Source organism: Parambassis ranga, chromosome 21 (genome assembly GCF_900634625.1).
Source record: "Parambassis ranga chromosome 21, fParRan2.1, whole genome shotgun sequence".
NCBI classification, from domain to species: domain Eukaryota; kingdom Metazoa; phylum Chordata; class Actinopteri; family Ambassidae; genus Parambassis; species Parambassis ranga.
Genome location: NC_041041.1, coordinates 8,880,014 through 8,901,741, shown reverse-complemented (window position 1 = coordinate 8,901,741; position 21,728 = coordinate 8,880,014). Strand labels below are relative to the sequence as shown.

The 21,728-nt window shown below is 40.2% G+C and overlaps 1 protein-coding gene across 1 annotated transcript in view; it reads left to right on the top strand.

Annotated features, from left to right (window-relative positions):
• Positions 1–21,728, top strand: part of erbb4b (erb-b2 receptor tyrosine kinase 4b) — a 240,689-nt gene that overhangs the window by 111,476 nt on the left and 107,485 nt on the right. The window contains exon 2 of the mRNA XM_028393608.1: positions 2,436–2,587. Coding sequence (XP_028249409.1) covers positions 2,436–2,587 — 152 coding nt within the window. The remainder of the gene's footprint in view (positions 1–2,435; positions 2,588–21,728) is intronic.

The following is a 21,728-nucleotide window of genomic DNA, read 5'->3' as shown; positions in this document are numbered from 1 at the left end:
TGTGAGCACTTACCTGACAAGGGAAAGGGGCAGAAATCTTGGCAATGTATTGTGTATGTAATCCTGATAAGGGTATTTATTAAATTAAAATTGATGAAAATGCAGCTGGAGGGCACGGCAGTCTGTTTGTGGACCTTTTTTTTTTTGGCTTTTTGTGAAGGAATGTTTGCTGACTGCGGCAAATGTGTCAGACAGTGATAGATGCATTGTGACTGGAGCTATCCGTTTATTTATCTGATAAATATGCAGTATTGGTTTATTTGGCTACTCAAATGCTGGCTGTCTGTGTGAAAGTATTGCAGCAGAAAAACTTTACTGTACAAATAGATGTATTTCTGCCCATTGGGTCATAATCTCATTAATTGCACAAATTAGAATAAATAATAATAAAATATGATTCATTGCCTTAATCTATCACTTCTGAGATGAAATTCCCTGAAAATAAATGAAATTGATTTACCTACATGGGCACATTTTCTACACATGTGGAACAAAGACAGTGGATCTCATTGGCATTCTCGGCTTTAAGTGTGCCAGAGAGTGAAATCCATCAAACAGATAAGATAGATTTTCTTTTATGGAACAACAGTAAGCCTTAAACAATATGAAGATTCATCTGTTCATGCAGTCTTTTCCTGCATCCTAGACAGTATGTTAAACAGTCAGTGTCTTATTTCATGCACTCCTGGGTGGGCAGGTTGGCCAATATATAGAGCAGAGACAATGTTTTATACAACCTTTACTGCGATGTGCAGGCTCACAACATTATTGAGCATGGAGACAAATGGATTCGATCATGCAGTGAGAGCGGGAAAATATATCCCGAGGTCTATTATTTACAGCCTGCCCACATTCATGCACACACATGTAGACAAATTTTCAGCAGGATCACCAGGCTTTGCAGTAAACTTGCCACAGTTTGCATGTCCCTCTGTAAGCGCTCCACACCACACAGGTCGTTCTACATCTCAAGTCTATGTAGAGCTTTAGCATTTCATAGTGTTTCATTAGAAATCACACAATTAAAAATAAAAAAAATACTTATACATACTTCAGATTCTATCAGGCAGCTTTCAGAAGTCAGCCGGCTTGCTTGAGGTATGCTGGAAGAAGCAAATAGGTATAAAAAAAGTAAATTTCACCAGACATCACATGCCACAATAGCCCTTTCCTCTGATCTCGGCGCCCTGCCCCAAGGGTGCAATAACAGTTTATTACACCTATCTTCACTTTATGACCCCCCACCTCCACCCAGCACCCCCACCCCGCACCCCCTCAAACCCACGCTAACTGTTATTGAAAACACCCAGGTCTGCTATACATCATTTTTGAAGAGCGCGGTATGCTATGTGCAACCTTGCTAATCAGAATCAGCTCATACACGCATTGTTCGGGTCACATTGGGATGGCTCCACTTATCTAATATCTGCTTAGATGAGAAAGTATTTAAACACAATCCCATTTGTCTTTGCAGCCTGTGTTGCCCGGAGGCTGAATCTTCTTTTTCCCACGTGTATCTGCTGTGTAATGGGAAGTGTGAAGAGGAAATGGAATAGATTTTGCCACATTGTGCCTGTGTGAAGAATAGGACGTAAATGAGTTTAGTCTAGCTTATTGCTAACCGAGAGGGAAACTGCACTCGGCTTGGGCCGAGGGGGATATAAGGTACAAAATGGAGAGCACAGTATAGTGCATAGTAGGATATGTAATAGATCTTGGATTAAAATGCAAAGCGCCAGTAAAGATCTTTCAAGGTGGAGGTGTTCACACAGAGAGGTAACAGCTCATGGGTGACAGTGTGACAAGACACAGGAAAGGACCCGTCGCCTCTCCGTCACAGTGATGGCTTCTCTGTCATCAAGCGTGAAGAGGCTGCAGGTGGGAGGAAGCACACTGCTTTGGCAATACAAATGAAAGGGACGCTACAAAAGAGCAAGTGTCACTGTCCGTATGTATTGGCTACAAATCGGCAAGTTTACAAAAGTGCACCATGCAGTAAATATGGCTTGCGCTGTTGGTCAAGTAGTGGAGACTTTGCATGTTATATCTTTAATTTTTCTCTGAGCTTGTGTTTATGTAAGCATATGTGTGTGTTTTCATGCTAGACTGTGCTACACCCGCTGACTGGGCAGATGGCTTGTGTCGTGTTGGGTGGGCAAGGTGTGTGATGGGTGGAAATGGTTGTGTTTAATTACTTGTCAAGTAAGGAGCCCAGCTAGCCACTAAAGAGCTCTCATCCTGCCCTGTGGGGTGGGCACTGAGTGGGTGATGGAATGAGAAAGTGACCTGCAGCGGGGTCCAGTGGCCTCCTGTCCTCACCTGACCACAACAAACGGAGGACCTATGGAGTTATGTAGATTTAGTTTTTCTGCAGCACGTGTATAACTCTGTATTAAGACTTTCCGATCTCTCTGTCCCTGTTTTTGTTTTCCTAGTATGTGCTGGTACAGAGAACAAGCTGAGCACGCTGTCGGACCTGGAGCAGCAGTACCGCACTCTGAGGAAGTACTACGAGAACTGCGAAGTCGTGATGGGCAACCTTGAGATCACAAGCATTGACCGAAGTCGTGACCTGACCTTCCTCAGAGTAAGAACTAAACCCTAAGCTAAATATGTGTTTTTTACTGGCAGGTTTTTTTGTTAAACATATATATTTAAAAAATGTACTCAGATCTGTCTCTACCAATCAGCACTCAGATTAATGTCCTCATAGCCAATGATAGGCAGTGAGGAGTGTTATTCTAATCAGGGGTAATCAGAATTCCTCTCTTCTCAGAGTGTCTAACTGATTGTGTGCTCGCACCATTGTGGTCTGAGAATAATCAAAAAAAATGAAATAACTTGATCCTGCAAAGCTTTTATGATTAAGTGTGGATAATGGACAGAACAAGTGGAAAACCTACCCTACACATGCATTACATAGCTTTAAATGCATGTACTGAACAGGTCAGCCAAGTGAGGCTGTCTATGAGAGGCAGAGGAAGGTTAAATGACTTGGGCAGGTCTTCTCTAATGCTGAGGATGTAGATATTTGGCTCAGGGAGCTGAGACAGAATTACACAAGTGCTTCCTAGTTTTATTTGATGGACACAAGCAAACACAGTGTCAGCTGATGACAGCTTGCAGCTCCTCAGAAGCTGTGGATTTAATAGTGTGGTAATGACAGGTTAGAAGGTGGTTACTGCAGAGAAATGTAGAGGGAGGAAAACACAGCCTGTTTTTTTTTTTTTTGTGTGCAATCAGCTTGCTCCTGTTGCACTTGCACTCTACTTCTCATGAACATCACCCCGGACCATACTGACTGCACTCTGAACAGCTCACGCCATTCAACTCCAATTGATTCCAGTATATCTGGGGGACCCTGGAGCTCCCCGGTGTTACACTAAACTGCTGACTGTATTAATCGGCCAGCATTGCTGTGTGAATGGACTGGGCTGAGGGGGCTTCACAGAGAACGCAAGCTGTGTTTTCCTAATTTGCCCTCTTGCAGCCACGATTCAACATTAATATGTCAAAATAATTAGTTTACATCAGGTAGGAGCTAATGGGGCAACTTTTCTTCTCTTGGTATTTATATTGAACAGAAAAATCAAGATTGATCAAAGCACTAAAAGTTAGTTAAGTGTTCTGCTTCGTGGAGAGCAATTCTGAAAACAACTTCTATGATGCAAAACAAAACCAAGACGATATTAAGAAAGAGGGAGCAATGGATGCTAAAGTGCTACGATTAGACACCTGCGGAGGTAATAGGCCCCACCGACTTAGATTAAAAATGGTAGTAGGAGAAGTGATGCTGTTAAAAAGAACAGTGTGCTTGTTGTTTAACTACACAGGAGCAAAGCACTCTTTGAAACATCCGGTTTCACTTTAGATGTGCCATCCGAACAACCTACCATCACATAAAGGTGTGAGGTGAAAGTGCATTAGTACAATCCTCTATTTACATGTCGTTATTACACCACCAGTCATTTACAAACCCCCCCCCCCCCCCCCCCCCCCCTCCCGTGGCACAGAGGTTCCTCCACCTTTCCACGGATTGCAATTAATATGGGTTAATTGAAGATGCTAATTAGGAACACAGGGTGCCAAACAGCAAGGGAGCAAAAAGGGCAGGGGGCAGATTGTATTTTTAGGGAATTTTATTAGTATTATGATAAAGCACATTAATAACATGCTTCCCCAGGGAGGGTAAAAAAAAAAGAAAGAAATCACCTTGAGGTGAGAGAAGAAGTAAAGAAAAAAAAAAACTATTGTGCAGCAGCTTACCATACCACCTGTCTCTGGGAGGTGATTGAAACTGATGCCTGTGCATTGGCTCCTTCTTTTGAAGATAGCCAAGAGATTGATGGCTGCCTCCCAAAGCCCCTCAAACAGCTTTAGCAGTAAATAGAGTCCATCTTCCAAACTGCCTCCACGACAGATGAATCAACGCTCGCGCTGTGATTAATAACTGCATTTCAGCACTGAGGTTCTCTCTGTTCCGGCACATATGCACATTCACACACAGCTTTAACCACATGCTGTGTTTACATACTCAGTGTTTAAATCACCCCTTATTCCTTTGGATCTTCTTCCTTTGTTATTGTTATAACATTTGCATAACATAATTAAACTACATGCAGGACCTGGCTCAACACATTTTAACAGTTTTTATTTTTTTTATCTTCACACAGAAGAGAGCACACGTTACATCTTTTTTTTTCTTTCCATGTGACTTTTCGTGTGTGTGAGCGCACAAACAGATCTGCGATAATGAAATATTCATCTTTTCCCTTTTCCTCCCCTCCTCTGAATCTCAGTAGGAGCCCACAACCACACTGTCAGATCGGATTGTTTGTCTTGCCATTGCTACCATTAGTAAACATGTAATCCCCCCCAAAGTATTACTGCGGTGATCAGTTTGCTTATCAGCCCAGCGCCAGTTCACTGACTTCCCGCTTCTTTTGCTGTAGTTGTAAATAAATTATGGAATTATCATTTGCAAATTGAACAATTTAACATGGTATTTAATAGGGCCTTGTTTGTATGAGTGTATGTGAAGAAAAGAAATAAGAGGTTGTATGGCATTTCTTTATATATATATACATATATATAAATAAGTTTTTGCATATGAAGTCAATAAGAACAAAGCAACAAAGGTGTAACGAAGGTTTAATAAATACTTAATTTTCTCTCTTTTTTTCAAATCTTTTTTCTAATCCTCCAACGTCTATGCACTAAAGGGGGGCTTCTAGGAAATGATGGTGGTGGTCTGCTAATGGGGTCCTCCGTGACACTTGTATGAAGTGTTCACTTGACCCTGCACTTGTTCAAATAACTCTCAGCTGTCACAGTGATGCATGCCAGATGGAAAGCAAGCACTGCTGCACCAGTGAGCAGGAACAGACTAAAGGGTGACCAGAGATTAAAGCTATCTGCTTACTTTAGTTTGGAGAAGCCAGTTATTTTTAAAGCTTGGGCAGACGATGTATAGGCAGCAAGGTTTTTTTTTTTTCTCAGTCCCAACTGCCTTGACCTCACTTTTCTTTAGAGTGCACGTTGGCCAGTTATGGGTTGATATAGATTGTGGTGGGGTAAGCAAACATTTTGCTACAGCAGGGGTTAAGGAAAAGCACAGTGGGTCTGACCTAAGCTGTTTCTCTGTCCTAACATGTATACCTTTAATGCTGGATGTTCTGTTTGTGTCCTGGTCAAAAGGGGCAGCAAAGATTTAAAAAAAAAAGGGGAAAAGAAATCTGTATGTGTTTTAATCAGGCTATGTGATGACCATGCTACACATCCTCAAATATACAGTGCTGCTTGAAAAGCTCTAGAATTTTCTGTACTTCTGCATAAATATGACCCAAAACTTTAACTGTCCTGAACCCGATCAAACAAATGAAACAAGAATATTTTACTTTGTCATTCATTTATTCAAGAAAATGATTCAATATTATACACATGTGAGGGGCAACAGTGTGTGAACCTTAGCCTTTAGTATCATCTGTGCATCAGTAACAAGCTGCTGATCAATCAATACAGAACAGCTATCATTCCTCACATGAATTGTGTTTCAGGTGTCAAAACTTTGGCTTGACGATAGTAAACTTAACACTGAAACTTAATATATAAAAAAACTTAATAAAGCATAGGTTCTCCTCACCAGAGAAGTCAGATTGACCATCTGGATCTGTGGGCATCAGCCGTCTGTAAACCCTGCTGTGGAGTGACCAGGCAGCACTTGTATTGACTGCGTGTGTGTGTGGCAAAGTTACAAATTGACAACAAAAGCAGTCCATCTTCCTTCTATCACTAAGTTTTTTTAAAGGGATTGTGCTGTGTTGTTATGCCTGATCTTATTGAAAAATTCAATATGTTTAACTCAAACTCAATAATGTACAGTTTTACTGCCCTGAAGGGATACGTGCATGCCAGTGTTTGAACGCAGCAGCTCTTCCTGCATTCTTTTCCTGTCTTCTGACATCTTTCTTCATGCTTCTTTTTGACTGGCATATTTGTCCCTCAGGCACCATCACTGACCTCCCCAGCTTCCTAATTTCTGATGCACTGTTAGATGAGTGCAGATTACGTTGGCCCCCTGCTCCTCAGCAAACTCCTTCAATATTAATGAAGACTGATGAAGTGCTAGGGAGCCCCTGTCTTTCAGCCCCGACCTAGATTGGATTGACAATTGCAATTAGCGTCTCCTAAAGTTCATTTCCATCACTTTAATTTGACACTAAGAAGGACAGTGTGGGGCTGGAAGTGAGACCATTGAGAGGAAGGAGTCCTGAGGAGAAAGGTTGCTGAGGGAAAGATCAGGTGAAAAGAGTTTGAACAGGAAGTCATTTACAGGCTGTGCAGCACAGAGAAGGCAAACTACAGATACTCTCATCTCACACCCGTCTTTACACTTTAACTTTTTGACGATTTCTGCACAACTGTACAACTGTGTGACTTCATCACACCTGGATGGCCATAATCAGACACACATATAAATTGTAACCACAACTTCTTTTGTTGGAGTCCCTGCTGCCTCTAGAATCATGGAAAGTAAGAGTAGTGGTTACAAGGTGATTGTAAAACAGCGTTTACCTGAAGGTGGGCTTGACAGCCAACAAAATAAAGAAAAAAAACCTGCTGTTGCAAGAGGGAGCCACACATTCTTTCACCCAGATTGTCACACATGGACCCTTGGTCACATTTTCTTCATCCTGTTACACTCCAACATGCACAATAGTGCATTATCTTGTGGTTGCACAAAGGATCGGTGGAGACTTTTATTGTGCTTGATTTTCACACTTGAGGACCCTTTTAAACAGCTGTCTGGTGAAGTCACAGCATCAGAATAACTTTAGGTCTAGGAAAAGGTTGTGGTTTGGGTCTTGGTTGTTGCCATATGAGAGTCCTAGAATGTGATTTGCTGCTTAGGAGGAGGATAGGGAGTTCTGTTAAAGTCTACCAGTCTGCCATGAATTAAACAATGACACAGAAGATATAGTCTTGCATCCATCCACAATGAATGGGAGCGAGGCATTGTTGGTGGAAGAAGAGTAACGTTTAAACACTCTGTCCTCACCAGGAAATTTGCCCACCCTTGAGCGTATTTCTTCAGTCGCATATGTGTTCATAGTGCCAACGGCAGCCGAAAATGGCGACCACATGTGAGCTGTTTTCCTTGTAAAATGTGTGTAATGGTACAATGGTACACCCATTTCCCTGTTTTTAATGCCTAAAACAACATTTATAAATGAGTCTGAAACCTCTGGGACTCGATCCCACTCCTGGGTGACAGTGGGTGCAGCTTTCAATGTTTTGACTGTATTTCATATCCCACGTTCCCTCTCTCACCTGCAACAGTATCCAAATGAATGGCTTGTCAGTGAAAAAGATGAATGTGTGAGATACGGAGACGGCAGTGCCTGAAAATGAATGATGCTGCATCCTTAAGGGGAAGCAAAAAAAGCAGTTGTTGATAGTCAGAAGTTGATGATATGTCACGTTTGTGTATATTTCTATATGAGTTGTTATTTATTTGCATGTATGTCACATAAGTGTGTGTGTGTGTATTGGTTTGTTTCTGAAATTGAGACATTCATTTGACAACCATGTTCCTTCAAACTGACCACACCAGTTAACAATATCTGTGTCTGCAAATGTTGTGCGCTGACGTTACACTGTCGTGTGACAGATAGCTTGGCCCCCTTCCCGCTGTTTGTTAGCTGCTATCCTTTTGTTCTCGAGTAGAAACGATCTTCATTGTTGCAGCAATGAAATAAGAAAAAAAGAGGTTAAATGTCTTTGTTTTGGGAAAAAAAAACATACACGAGTAAAGAAGGATAATAGAAATTTCCTCTACTTGCACTATTTTCCATCACTTAAGCAACACAATTTCCATTAGTACTGACCTGTAGACCCTTTTTAAGGCAATTAAAGCTGTGCTATTCTGTAATGGCCATTATTGTGAAAAGGGAAACTTGCTGTTTCTCCTCAGTGAATGTGAATGGGAAACTTACGGTCACTCCACACACAATTAAACATCTTAATCTACAAGATCTTCATTCCGAACTCAGGATGCAGTTTTTGTGACACATAGTTGATATAAATAAATATCTTTAAAAGATTTTATTTATGTTTTGGTTAATTGATAAAAACTAAAAATATATCAAACTTTGGCCCCGTTCACCCTGGAGAAAGTTAATCCAGCTAGGTGGGATTGAATCCGGAATACACTGTCCCTCTGAAACTGGAAGTATAGTGTCTGTAGCGGGATTCACTAGCCACATTTGCGTTCAGACCTAAGCCAGATGTGAGCCAATCCAGCTATACGGCCCGAATCCCGCTCTATAGTCGGATTGATTTCCTCAGTGTGAACAGGGTCTTTGTTGCTTTTATCAGCTCATGTAAATGCAATCAGCAATATGTTGAATGAAGTATGAGGAATGCATGCTGTATATGTGCCTCAGACTCCCATCATGTGGCCATTTCAGCTATTTAACTTCCTGCCAGAAACATGTAGCTTCTGCTTTTAGCTTTTTTCTTCCCATTGCCAAACATCACATCTTTTACAGACCACATTCTGTAAATTCCTGATGGGTACAGTGTGGAGTGATGAGTGAAATTACAGAGCAGTACATTTCATTCATCTCACCAACCTCTCGTAATGGGACTTGACTCCATCTTTAAAATTACAGTGTTAGCATGGTGATCTTCAGAGTATATGGGGGGTCGAATAACTCTTCCTAAATGTAATGCTGCTATTTAATGTATTACTGAAAATAGCGGTAGCTTCCGATCATTTAGAAGCTACTGCTTTAAAAAGCATGCTGTCTTGGAGTATGCATGAGACAGTCTCACTGCAGCACACACACACACACACACACACACACACACACACACACACCGGAGGTGATAGTACTTATCGTAACGTAGCAGTGCCAGACTGAATAGAGCAGCAGTCGAGAGGAGAAGCAGAACCGGGCTGTGACAATAGCCCACCCTGCCTCTCTGATGCCTTTCAAACTTCATATCTACCTCCCTGTGCAGCCTGCCAAAAAAAAGGGTGAATAATATAGACCAACTTCTCAGGAGGATCGAAATCAATTTCCACCCACTGCGACTTAGATGAGGGAGTCCTTTTCAAGAATGGCAGGTGTTAAGGCTTAGATGGACATAGAATTGTTCCTCTGGAACCCGATTCTGTCCTCCTCATTAACAAAACCTCACTGATAACATTAGTTATTGAAAACAGCCACCAGCACATATAATCCTCTCTGGCTTTATGTAGGCCCCCACCTTCCCTTCACACACACACACACACGCACACACACACTTTTTAAGCATTCACCATGTGCTGGTAAGTCTATGCATGATAATGAGGGACCTTGTGGGTTTGGCTTGCTTTGCGAACAGTGAGACTGTCATCTTTCTACCTGTTGTTTTATATTATTCTTAGCATGTTTTTGTTTTGTTTTGTTTTTCCCCTGTTGCTCAAACTTTTTAAATCATAATTTTTGCTGGCTATGCTGGACAATATGCTTTTTCAATAACTTTATTTACATTATTTGTCTATATTCCAAGCTCAGCATGCACTGAAAAACACATATTTGTGATGATAAGCTTGGATTTTTTTTTTTTTTTTTTGGTCAGCTCCCGAAGCCTTTCTGTTTTTAGCTTTTTAGCTTTCTAACTCTTGTTCTGGAGTCCTTCTTCCCAGCTGTCCAGTCTGACCTTGCCTGACTCTTTATGAGTTCAGTTGCTGCATCCAGCAGTCAGCTATAGAACTGGTATAGAAGCTTGTTATAGATGTCACTAGCAGTCAGTTAGCTTATTCTGTCTATTCAGTTTATGCACATATGAAATACAGTTTATTGTCTAATTTCTGTACCAGCTTGTCAAGGTTGCAGCCAGAGAGTTGGTTTTAGTCCTCTCACCCACTAATGCTGCAATTTCACACAAAAAAACTACAACAACAAAAATGGTCACATAAAGTGAGAATTAAAAAACAAAAAAAAACATAGTGATCGGTTCTGTCTGAACAAAAGTTCACTGGGCTGTTTTATTTAGTTAATACTTTCTACAAAGTGAAAGAGCCACAGGCACACATGTTAATCTGTGAATCAGGAAAGTCAGGTCAAAAAAATTAACATTTTGATTAACAGCTGATGGGCTGCAGGTTACATCAATGAGGAAGATATTCATAACAGGCCTCTAAAATGTGAACTCATTTTGAGTTGTCAGCCTAGGTGACAGATTGCCTGTTATCCAACATTTCCAGCTATAACAATATAAACATAAATACTGCCATACGTTCAACACCAAACTGCTCTATTGTCAATAAACTTATAGTAATCCTATGCTCTCGCACTGTGGCTGCAGCATCACTACAACTGATTTCTTTGTTGCAGTGGGGAAAAAACAAAACAAGAAGTGACTTGAAGCAGCTCTTGATCCAAAGTATTTATTAGTAGACAATGTAAATGTTCTCATACCAGTTAATTTTTATGGTGTATTCATTGCATATAACTAATCAGCAACAGCTGTGTGTCACATTTCTGCTGTCCAGTATATGAGTTTTAATCTTTAGTCCATCACTCTACTGCAGTTTCCTCTATTTAAATATAAACTTATTTATATACTGAGTGCTCCACTTCTAAACCACCAAGACTGGATTCCCACTGATTCCCATCGACAAGACCACCACACATTCATCATGTTACCTGATGATCGTCTTTACCCACTATCCTCGTCTTTTTTAATCCTCCCTTCTTCTCTGCTCCACTATAGGACTGTCGCTTCCTTTTGCCTTTCCATGCCTGCTTTCCTTCTACCCCCACCCACAGCTCTCCTTGTGCTAACTAGTCAGTGTTTGAATAAAAACTCATTAGAATTACATAGCCATTTAGCTAAGTGACACAGGGTGTAATTGTACCATCCATCAATTCCTGTGTAATAACACACTCGGAGGAGCTAAATGTTGATTAGCCATCAGCCAATTTCACCAGTGGGTTTTAGAAATAAACAGCCAGAGGAGATCGGGTGGGGTGATAGGTGGTGGGTGGTCTTGGAGGGTATTGCGGTCAGGGTCGTTGACCCATACCAGCCAAATTAACTTGGGAGACAAACTGAGCGTCAAAGACAGAAAAGAATATCACTTTTTGTACCAACCTATTCTCTCCTGCACACACTGCATATTTGTTACTGAACATTTTGCACCATACAGCTAAAATTATATTGACCAATACACGATCATACTCAGGCATACATATTTTCATTTTAGTAATCAGACAGACCATCACTGAAGGCTGGAGAATGAAAATATACAGAAATGTACTTTTTTTTTTTAGTGCAAGAGTGCAAAAACATTAATAAGAAAAAAGGGCTATAATTCTATAGCTCAAGACACTCTCTCTTCTTTAATCATTCTGGTATTGTAAGAAAATGTTGTAATTGTAAGAAATGTACCTTAAAAAATCATCAAAAAACCTCATGCAGTTAAATTTGGCATGCTAACCAGCAAGCTGTGACCATAGCAATTGTGCAATCCCTCTTTGTGTCACTAGGCGGTCTATTGATCCAATAAAGCAGTCTGCCCTTAATCCAACAAGAGAGGAAGAAGTTGTTACTGGTAGTGATGGAACAATAAGCAGTATGATGATGTCCAGGATAAGCTACATACACTGCTTGCTTGGTTTCACTGAGACGTCTGTGAGTCAGGCTTCTGGCCATACGACCATTCACCTTCACCTAAATACAGGTAGCTTCAGTATCTCAGGTAACATGTTAGTAGTGCATTACAACAACCTGACCAAAACTACTGATCAAGGCTGTAGAAGCTGACCTTAGTGAGCCCAGCTTACACTTTAGAGGTAAAGATATTGTTTATATTACTCCTAATATATGTTTTATCCTTCATCTACCTGCACCAACTGTGTAGCTGCCTTCACCATCCAGCTGTGCTGCAACACCCAAACACCAAGTGCACAATTACCTTCCATTGTGTTTTTTTTTCCCTTCAATTTCACCCACACTACTTCCTTCCCTCTAGCGCTGTCCTTCCAATGTAATTTGTTCACCTCTTTTCTACAGTTCAGTTACCAGCAGCACTACATTATAGTATTGAATTAATATAGATATGGAGCGCACTGTTAATCCCCCCCAGATTCTTTCACACTCCCCTCAGTGTTTACACATTTATGCTGACTTTCACAAATCACTTTTCATAAGCATAAATCCTGAATGGGAATTGATAAATTCTACACTGATGGATGAATCAATTATTTACCTGCTGGGAACAGCTTATATGATCCAAGGTTTTATAAGTCTCACATAAACTGATTTAAACTGATAAATGTCGATATTGTAACATTTAATTTGATGTAATATGTACAGGAGGTTCCTTTGTAAGAGCGGATAAACCAAGGTGATACAGTAGTAGATTCACTAATCGGGATGACATGACCTGGATTTTTTTAATCATCCTCCCTTAATTGTATCCTTAGACGTATACTCTGAGTCAGTCAGCCAGTGATTTCCCTCTCGCATGCTTCACACTTCTATAGGCTTCTTCGATAAGTTCTTCCTGTGTCTTCTATGCAAGTGAGTGATCCTTGTTTAGATTGTTTAACAGCATAATGCCTCTTGTTTCAGCCTCCTTCGAGTCGTGGCCATTTTGATCAATCAGTGTGAGCAGGATTTGTTTGGGGTGGTCAGGGGGCGAATAAGGGTCTCATTATTTTGCCTCAAATAGAGACAAGGTTTACCACAGCAAAGCTTAGCTTCTCTTAGACACATGCAACATTAGACTCCATTGTTCCTTTCCCCAAAGCACTGCTGTGTTAATACAAAAGAAGCTAAAAAGGCTCAGACACTAGTGTGACAGAGGTGGTGGGTGAGGAGAAGTTTTTTTTTTGTTTTTTTTTTTTCTTCCATTCAGAATGACTCCAATTCTTTCTCTTAATAGATGAGAGAATAACTTAATTGCTCATTGATGACACTGTTTCATGCAGATAATATCCCATTGCCTGACAGTGACATCGTGTAGATAAAGGAACGGCAAAGGAGATGGGAAGGAAATGAGAGAGATAGAGAGAGAGAGAGAGAGAGAGAGTAGAGGGTATAGAAGAAGACAAACATAAAGAAAGAGCAAGAGATGGAGAATTAAAAAGAGAGTCTCTTTTAGTATAATTGCAGCTTTTACCATGAAATGAATGCATTGTGTGGAGCTAACGGTGCCAGCTCCACCCATGTGAGCCATCGTGTCTTTATCACTAATGGACCAGTGACTACTACAGTAATTACACAGGCTTTTGTCTAGCACTGTGCACAACTATCTGGGAAGGGAAAATTGCTCTGACTTTTACGACTCTTTCATTGACATCTACAGTGTATGGGCGAGTTCCAAAAAAAACCACAAGAAGGCAAAAGAGATGACGCTAATGAAAAGAGAGGGAGACAAAGAAATAGAAGTGGGTGGAGAGAACAACTGTATGCACAATGTTTATGATGATATTCCCAGATCTGTGAGTGTGAGTTTAAATAATGCTGGACTTATAATGCAGTAAAACAGATTACACTCGATCAGTGGGTATCAGTACTGTTCAATTATACGAAGCTTTAAGGCTTTAGATTTATGGGTAACACCGCTGACTACAGTACAGCAGACCAGGGTCTGAATCCTTAGGTAATAACGACATATCCTTTAGTGGAGAAGATGTGAGGTCCTTAATGCTACCTGCCTACCTCATTACAATGAGCGAAAATAACCTGAAACAGATCCTAAATACTGAATAAGGCTGTGGATGTGTTTCAAAGGCTTGTTGTTATGTTGTGGCATGGCCATAGGCAGGATGAGGTCCAATAAACACTATGAATTCTCCAGATCTGCATTAAACGTGTGTTACAGTCAACATGTGATCCATTGAAAGTGTCTCCTTACCTCTAAAAGATAATTGGCACAGGTTAATTAATGTACAATGAATTGTAGTAAGTAGACATCATTTTTCAAGATTTTTGATACATAATTACAGAAATACGGAGCTTTCTTTGCCTTTTTTGGCCTGAGCACAGACACCGAACACCTTGAATAGACATGCATTTATCATTCTCGCATCACCTGGCTTGACCAAACTTCACCAGGCAATGAGACAAGCAATTATGACAAAGTAAATCAGTAGCAGTGAATCTTGGTATTATAAAATATCTTTGCAGAAAGAAATATCAAGGTCCGGACCTCAGGGACCTCAATTGTAGCTACGGCCATGTGTAGTGGAAGTGGACTGTCAAAGATTTCAAAGAGAAAATTGCTAGAGCTTCATCTGGTGTGGTTCAAACGGTAAGTGTTATCTATGCTGGTAAGGAAAATCATGTCATCTTCAGATAGAGGTCAGCGTAGTGTTTTAATTTAGCCATCTGTATGGATTCTGTACAAGCTACTGTGACCGTGGTAGATTTGTATCTGAGACAATAGTTTTCTACAGTAGTTTTTTCTTCAGTAAACTTGCCCTAGTTCTGATGTGAAGCTAATAAAAAACAGTTTGCTGTCTTATTAAGCTAAAAGTTGGCCCTTCCATCCACCTCATCTTGTCAAACTTCTTGGAGGCATGCTAAAATCATCTTGGAGTGAGACTTGTAAAATAAAAAAAAAAAACACACACACAGTCCAATGAAACACTTAACTCCACAGAGGATCCCGCTACAGCTCCAGCTTCTCTCAACTTTTTGTTATAAAGTACTGTAGATGCTCATACAGGAGATGTCCATTAAAACAATTCAAATATTCATTATTTTTTAGTCGCCCGTAGAGCTCCTGACTTGTTCCTCCATGTTCTGTCTACTTAAGGAAAACACAGACACATGCGCAGCCTTGTAGCAGGTCACAGCAGCTTCTGTATCTTTTTACTTTTTATATAATTTCTTTCTTCCAACTTGGAAGAACATAAGGAAAATATTGCGTTTTTGAACTGCAGCCTTTTTTTTGGAAACTTGTAATAAATTGGATTTTTTTAATGCCAATATTTTTATTAATTCAGATAGAAGGCTCCCCACCAAATTATAATGCCACTGACAGACTCACACCTCTCTGCAAACCAAATTAATAGCAAGTACAAGTGAAGGAGGCTTGTTTTATGTGTTCAGGTTTCCAAAAAGAGGGCTGTGGGGTTGAAAGGGTTAATGTGCATTCTGGCCTGTGTAGACATTTGAATAGGGCAAAGCATTATTGAAAGTATGATGGTCTTAAGTCTTGTGCAGAGTGATAATCAGAGCTGATGACCAGATTTATGTGTGGGTGTATAAGAAGCTATTACACAGTTAAATTGAACGCAATCAAACATAACACTTCAGATGATTTGATAAGTGTCTGTAAGTACACATCACACTTTTTCTACTTATGTAGCTAATTTTACAAATGACTTGTGAGAGGCAGCCCTTTTCACATACACAGCAGAGGCATCTTCGCCGCTGACATCTGTCTTGATTTAGCGGCATTAAAAAGCCCCTCGATGTTCTGGGAACGGAGTTTAATTTTCCACAAACACAATATGTCACTTTTCTTTTATTGTTGTGAACGTGATCTGCAAGCAGCATACAGACAGCCACATCAATTCAGAGAGTTCTGCTCTAATTCCACCATAACACTTCTGCGTCTTAATTAAACATGATTGTTATCTGGGTTTGTTTAATTCTTAGAAATGCTGACGGGTCTCGCTGCCAAATAAAACTCCATGGACTGGATGTAGCCACTGGGTTGCTTTGTGTGTGTGTGTGAGTGAGTGAGAGAGAGAAAGAGGGTGTGTGTACAGCCAAGTGGGTCAGAAAACTGATTTCGTGGTTCTCTGTGGAGACAGCAAGACCTTTATCTTCAATTTCAGAGATTTCCTCTGTGGTCAGAATAAGAGGCCACATCACCTCTTTCTCCTCCACTCTTGGACTTGTTTTATTGGGCCATCACTTAATGCAGACAAGAGAAAATATAAAAAAAAGCGCATATTTAAACAATGTCTGACACAAATATAGTCCAAACAGGTTTTAATTCTCTGTCTTTATCCTTTTTTAAAATCCCAATTTTATTTTTTTTAGGATATTCTTGATGACAACTGCTGTTTGCCATGTGAAGCTAAAAGTATAGAAATATTATTTTATTAATCACTGAGTTTTCACATAAGTATCTGTCTTAGACTTAATAAACCCACTCTTAAATCCTACCATGCAGGATGTGCAGTATGAGGCAGACACACACGTTCCTAGGCTTAGACCTCACCTTAACTCGGCCACTTCTTCTTTGTCTCCTCCTGTCCTCCTAAATTTATAGAGCCGTGAGGCTCATCAACCTTTATTAGCTAATAATGCAGTTAGGGCCATTAAGCGTGGCTGAGACTCCCCCACAGCAACACTTAACAGTCTCAGTGGGGCACTAGGAGCAGGACTGAAGTAACAGGACCGCTGTGTGACAGGCCCCCTGCACTGAAGTGTCTGTGTAGACTTCTAATGTGATGGTGCTAAGACCAGCACAGAGCCCTCAGAGGGGAGGGGGGGGAGGTGTCACTTAAATCCAGCCAAATTTAAAAAAGCATAAATGAATGACTCCAGGTAAAACAGTGTCATTTGCATAAGTAATTTTGCCTTTAGGCATTATGTCTTGCTTATTATTTTTGTTTCTCGTTGTCTCATTGGTGTTAAAGGAACAGTGTTACTGTTTGGCACATGCAGGTTTTCTGCGTGGTCAGTGAGGTATGTTGGACAGGTCGAAATGAACACAGAGAGGGAGAAGGACAATATTTAAGGACAATATTTGATATGAGTACAATGGGAAAGCAGTGAAAGTCCGCTTCTGTGCGTCCTTTTATAACAAACAAACTGAAAAACATACCAAGCTGCTTGTGTTGCTTCTCTCAGTTTCCACTGAGATTTTTTTTTAGATGTTTTTCTGAACTTTTTGCATCCACAACATGAATTAGTGTAGCATTTGTGAGATTTAAACTTATTTGTGACACAGTTTACTGATTAAGTCATAGCTGGAAGTCATAGCACCTAGTGTATTTGTTTAAATTATTGTTACCTTAAAAATAACTGCCGAGTAATGTTACCAAGACGGCTTGAGACTCTTTAGTTGTATATCATTTTAAGACACCTGTTGGAATGCTCTGGAAACTACTGTTTACTACTGAAAAGCCTTGTCAGAATAGAAAAATGTTCCCGATAGTGAGGAAACGAAAGCTCCTGCAAGCACTCTTTAGATTGCCGTACTAAAACAAGGGCACAATGGAGTCTGGTTACTCCCAGGGCTGTGGGTGTTGTTTTTGTTGTGATGTGCTAGGTCCAAACTCTTAGAGAATGGTTAGAGGATGGCTGCTGTAGATCAAAGCAGAAATATAATCAAGTGTGAGAGAGAGAGAGAGAGAGAGAAAGACAGAGAGAGTGTATGAAAGAGTGTGTGTGAGAGAGAGAGGCCTCTATTTTTTATCTTCTCTCCTGGCTTAGGGCTGAAAACAGACTGTTTTTGAACTAAAAGTTGATAAAGGGAAAAAAGGAGTGTACAGTATGTGCTCTCCACTTGTTTTTTTTAAGTAGAAGTGGAAAACACGGCTCTGTTTTGATGAGTCACATGGACAGATTCAGACTATTCCTTGAAATATGAGTTTTTTTTTCTGTGGTGTGCAGTAAACAGGAGGAGGTCAAACTAGGATACCAACTCCTAATTGTGCTGCATCAAGTTGTTGTGCTCAAGGAGGAAATGCTAAAGGACCATGTTCTAGTTCTGTTCACTGAAGTTAGTAGAGGAAGTCTGTCGCAGTCGTAGCACGCGTACATACACACACACATACACAAAGTGGATTGGTTATATTATTATATTGTTAATATCTCCAAAGGGCCAATCCATTCTGAACCAATCACACTTAAGTATCTGTGCAATTAAGGAATTTGTACCTCAGCAGCAAAGAGAAGCTTACCCAGGAGAGCCAGTGCCGTCACCGCTCATATCCTGGAATCTCACAACAGCACTCCAAGAGCAGGTGGAGTAGAACACCGCCTCTCCAGTAGCAATATTATAAAGTATACATTCATAAAGTATACATACAAGTCCTTCCATTGTAAGTTAACATTATTTTAGAAGTATTTTTGTACTGTTTTTTGGGGAAATCAGTGGCTATTTCTTAACTCTATGTTAGGCCAAATTTTGACAAAAAGGTCTGTAGTAGGTTTTTGTTTGTGCATATATTAATTTAGCATCAATTAGTCTGCAGCACAATGCAAAGCTGCATCACAGACTTATTGTTAACTTTAATAAGAAAACCTGCTCCAACTGCATTAAAACTTTACAAATGGGATTTGGCTGACGGCCCTGATTAAGGAGTTAACCATGGGCTACATGCATCTCAGGCAGCCTCCCACTCCCAACACTCTCCTCCCACACACATCAGCTCATCGTTGGTGAGCGTGGGGAAGTGATTACTCTCGGATTAAGACTTGCCTCACCGCAGATATGTGCGGCATAATTAAATAAAGGCTGCCTCACCCGAACAGTCCCAATGCAGACAGGCCTCGCAGCCTCGTCAGATCGGCACAATATTAACCATGACACAGGCGTAACCAGGCCGGTAATTAATGCACTGAATCAATTACAAATTAGTCAATTTGGAGAATTCCCCACAGGAGTCCACTCATTACCAGAGCTGTGATGGAGTCCTCCTCATGGGAAGGGTTGTCACTCCACTCTTCTCCATTTTTATCTTTGTCTTTATCTCTTTTCTCAAGGTAGGATTTAGAAGACAAATGGAGGATGAAATCAATGCTGCTTGTTATATGGCATTACAATGCAGGATGCAGCTACACAGCATTGCATTATAATTAGTGTCCATCTGTGTGAGGCTAATCGAACTTAATGAAGTGTCTTTAGAAGGTAGCTGTTGGGCACCATTAGTTGGCAGCAGTGAAGCTTTTCTAGACTTTGTATGTATAGCTTTAAAAGCTGTTGTAACATTCGCCTCGGCCATTATTGATTTTCATGTTTTATATTTTACAATGCTGTTAGCATTTTGTAAATGTTAACGTTTTTTTTTAAATCTCTACATAACAGGAGATGATTACCAGGTGACCCTGAAAGCTGTGGTTCAGCAGTACAGTGGAAAAAAATGACAGGAATTATATAAAGTATACGTACCTATACTAGAGGAAAGTGGTGATGTGAAGAATATGGCTCTCCCTCTTTCTCATAGCAAAGCATAAGGTGAACACCACACCATTCATTTTCCTGCCAAAGGTGATAGTCAGTCTTAATGACAGAGGGCTTTCTAGCTCAATTCAGGAACTGTCAGGGAGGTGAAATGGGAAAGGGCTGATATGATGAGAGACAGCGAAGGAAAGCGTGTGTGTGTGTGTGTGTGTGTGTGTGTGTGTGTGTGTGTGTGTGTGTGTGTGTGTGCGCGCACGCCTCTTAAAGGTCCGTAGTTTCCAGTAAGCAGAACAGATCTGACAAAAACATCTGCGCCACGTTTTTTGACTACATATGAGATAATACTCCATTAAAGTGTGCAGATAATGTCCTGATAAAATGCATGAGCACAGATATGTGAATGTGTTTCAAGAGGATAGCAAAGTCATCCTTAAATTTCAGCAGATTGGTTGAAGAGCAATAAAGGAACTGTCAGACTAAATGTGCCACTGGTGAGCGACCCTCATGCGTCATCATCGATGATTGATGGGTCCTGGTTGAAGCAAAACCGATTTTTTTTTTTCCCAAAAAATGAACGAACAACTGCTGTGAATGGGATTTATAGAAAATAAATAATTTACAGTCTTTTGATTAAATAAGTTTGAGAAAAAAAGCTAAGGTCATTTGTAAGGTAACTGTGCTTTCACTTGCATTTCATTCAAAAGTTAATTTTCATATTTGACTCATTCTGACATTTGATTGATGCTCTTTGGATTGCACAGCATCAACTTTTTTTAATAGGCTGAATCCAACATTTGTCAAAAGTGAAGTGCTGTGATTTTATCTCGTTGGCCAAAGTGATTATTGAATTGTTTCCCAGTCACTGTTGGACAGCAGAGCAGGTATCGAGGTACCTAATGGAGAGAAGAAAAAAAAATAAAAATAAGACGTTTACATAGGGTTTTGACTCAGTTTAATAATATATCTGTTATAGCAGAGTTGTAGAAAAGTGTAGCAATGACCTTCACCACATACATTTTATTGATGACCATTTATTGACATGCTTTGCCTTGTCTACACCTCATTAGTGGATGAAGAGTTTTGGATTGGCATCAAACTGGAGCAATGCAAAGACTTTCTCACCACACAGCACTCATTAGCCTCGTTAGCACATATTAACCACACCTTCTACTTGGTCGTTAAAGAATGGCTGACCCAAGCAAAAGCTACATTTGTGGGAATTAGGATTAACTTCTACTGAAATACAAATATTTTAACATGGTTCTTTGAACTGCCTGTTCTGTAAGTAAATAAAATTACAAAAACCTCACTGTCATTATTTACTGTGACAGTCATCCAGCATGTATTTCTCTTTCTCTCGTCAAACTCCGTTCACATGATTCTGTGACTCTGTGTTTTGTATTTGACGATCATGGTGCATCCTTTCAATGATGCATGCACCTTACAGGGCTTTTTTGTCATCGTGCTTGACAAGTAGACTGTCATTCTGTCGAAACCAATGACACTCAAACATCAGCTGAGTATACTACACATTGCCTCTGCGTACATGACACTCACTCCCTGAACACGGACTTCTCAAAGTCACTCATTCTTGCCAATCTCATTAAGGAGCGACGGCTATTTCAAATGTCACAGTAAACCAGAACCTTTGTACTCTGTTTTATTGTCTTGCATTTATTCATCATAATTACTTACATTACTTACATTTTATTAAAATAAAATTGCCCTTTTTTGCATAATTTTATGGCAAATTTGTTCCTAGAAAGCGGCTGGCATTGACCCACTGTAGAGGCAGGGGAAGGACATGGAATACCAACAGAGGGGTTTCAAATCTTTCATGTCACTTGTTGGTTTTTTTTTGCTTCTGTTACTGCAGTCAACAACCCAAAAAAAAGCTGTGTAATCTCACATAAGAATTCCTTTGTACAGCAGCACAAACGCGTGCAGACTTTTTGTTTCATGAGAGCATTAGAAGTGCGGTGTAAGAAACAGAAGCAACACTTTCTCTTCATCTTCAAAGGTGACTCATCACCGTCATCATCTCGTTCAAGCAGTAAAGTATACTTCAGATATTCGC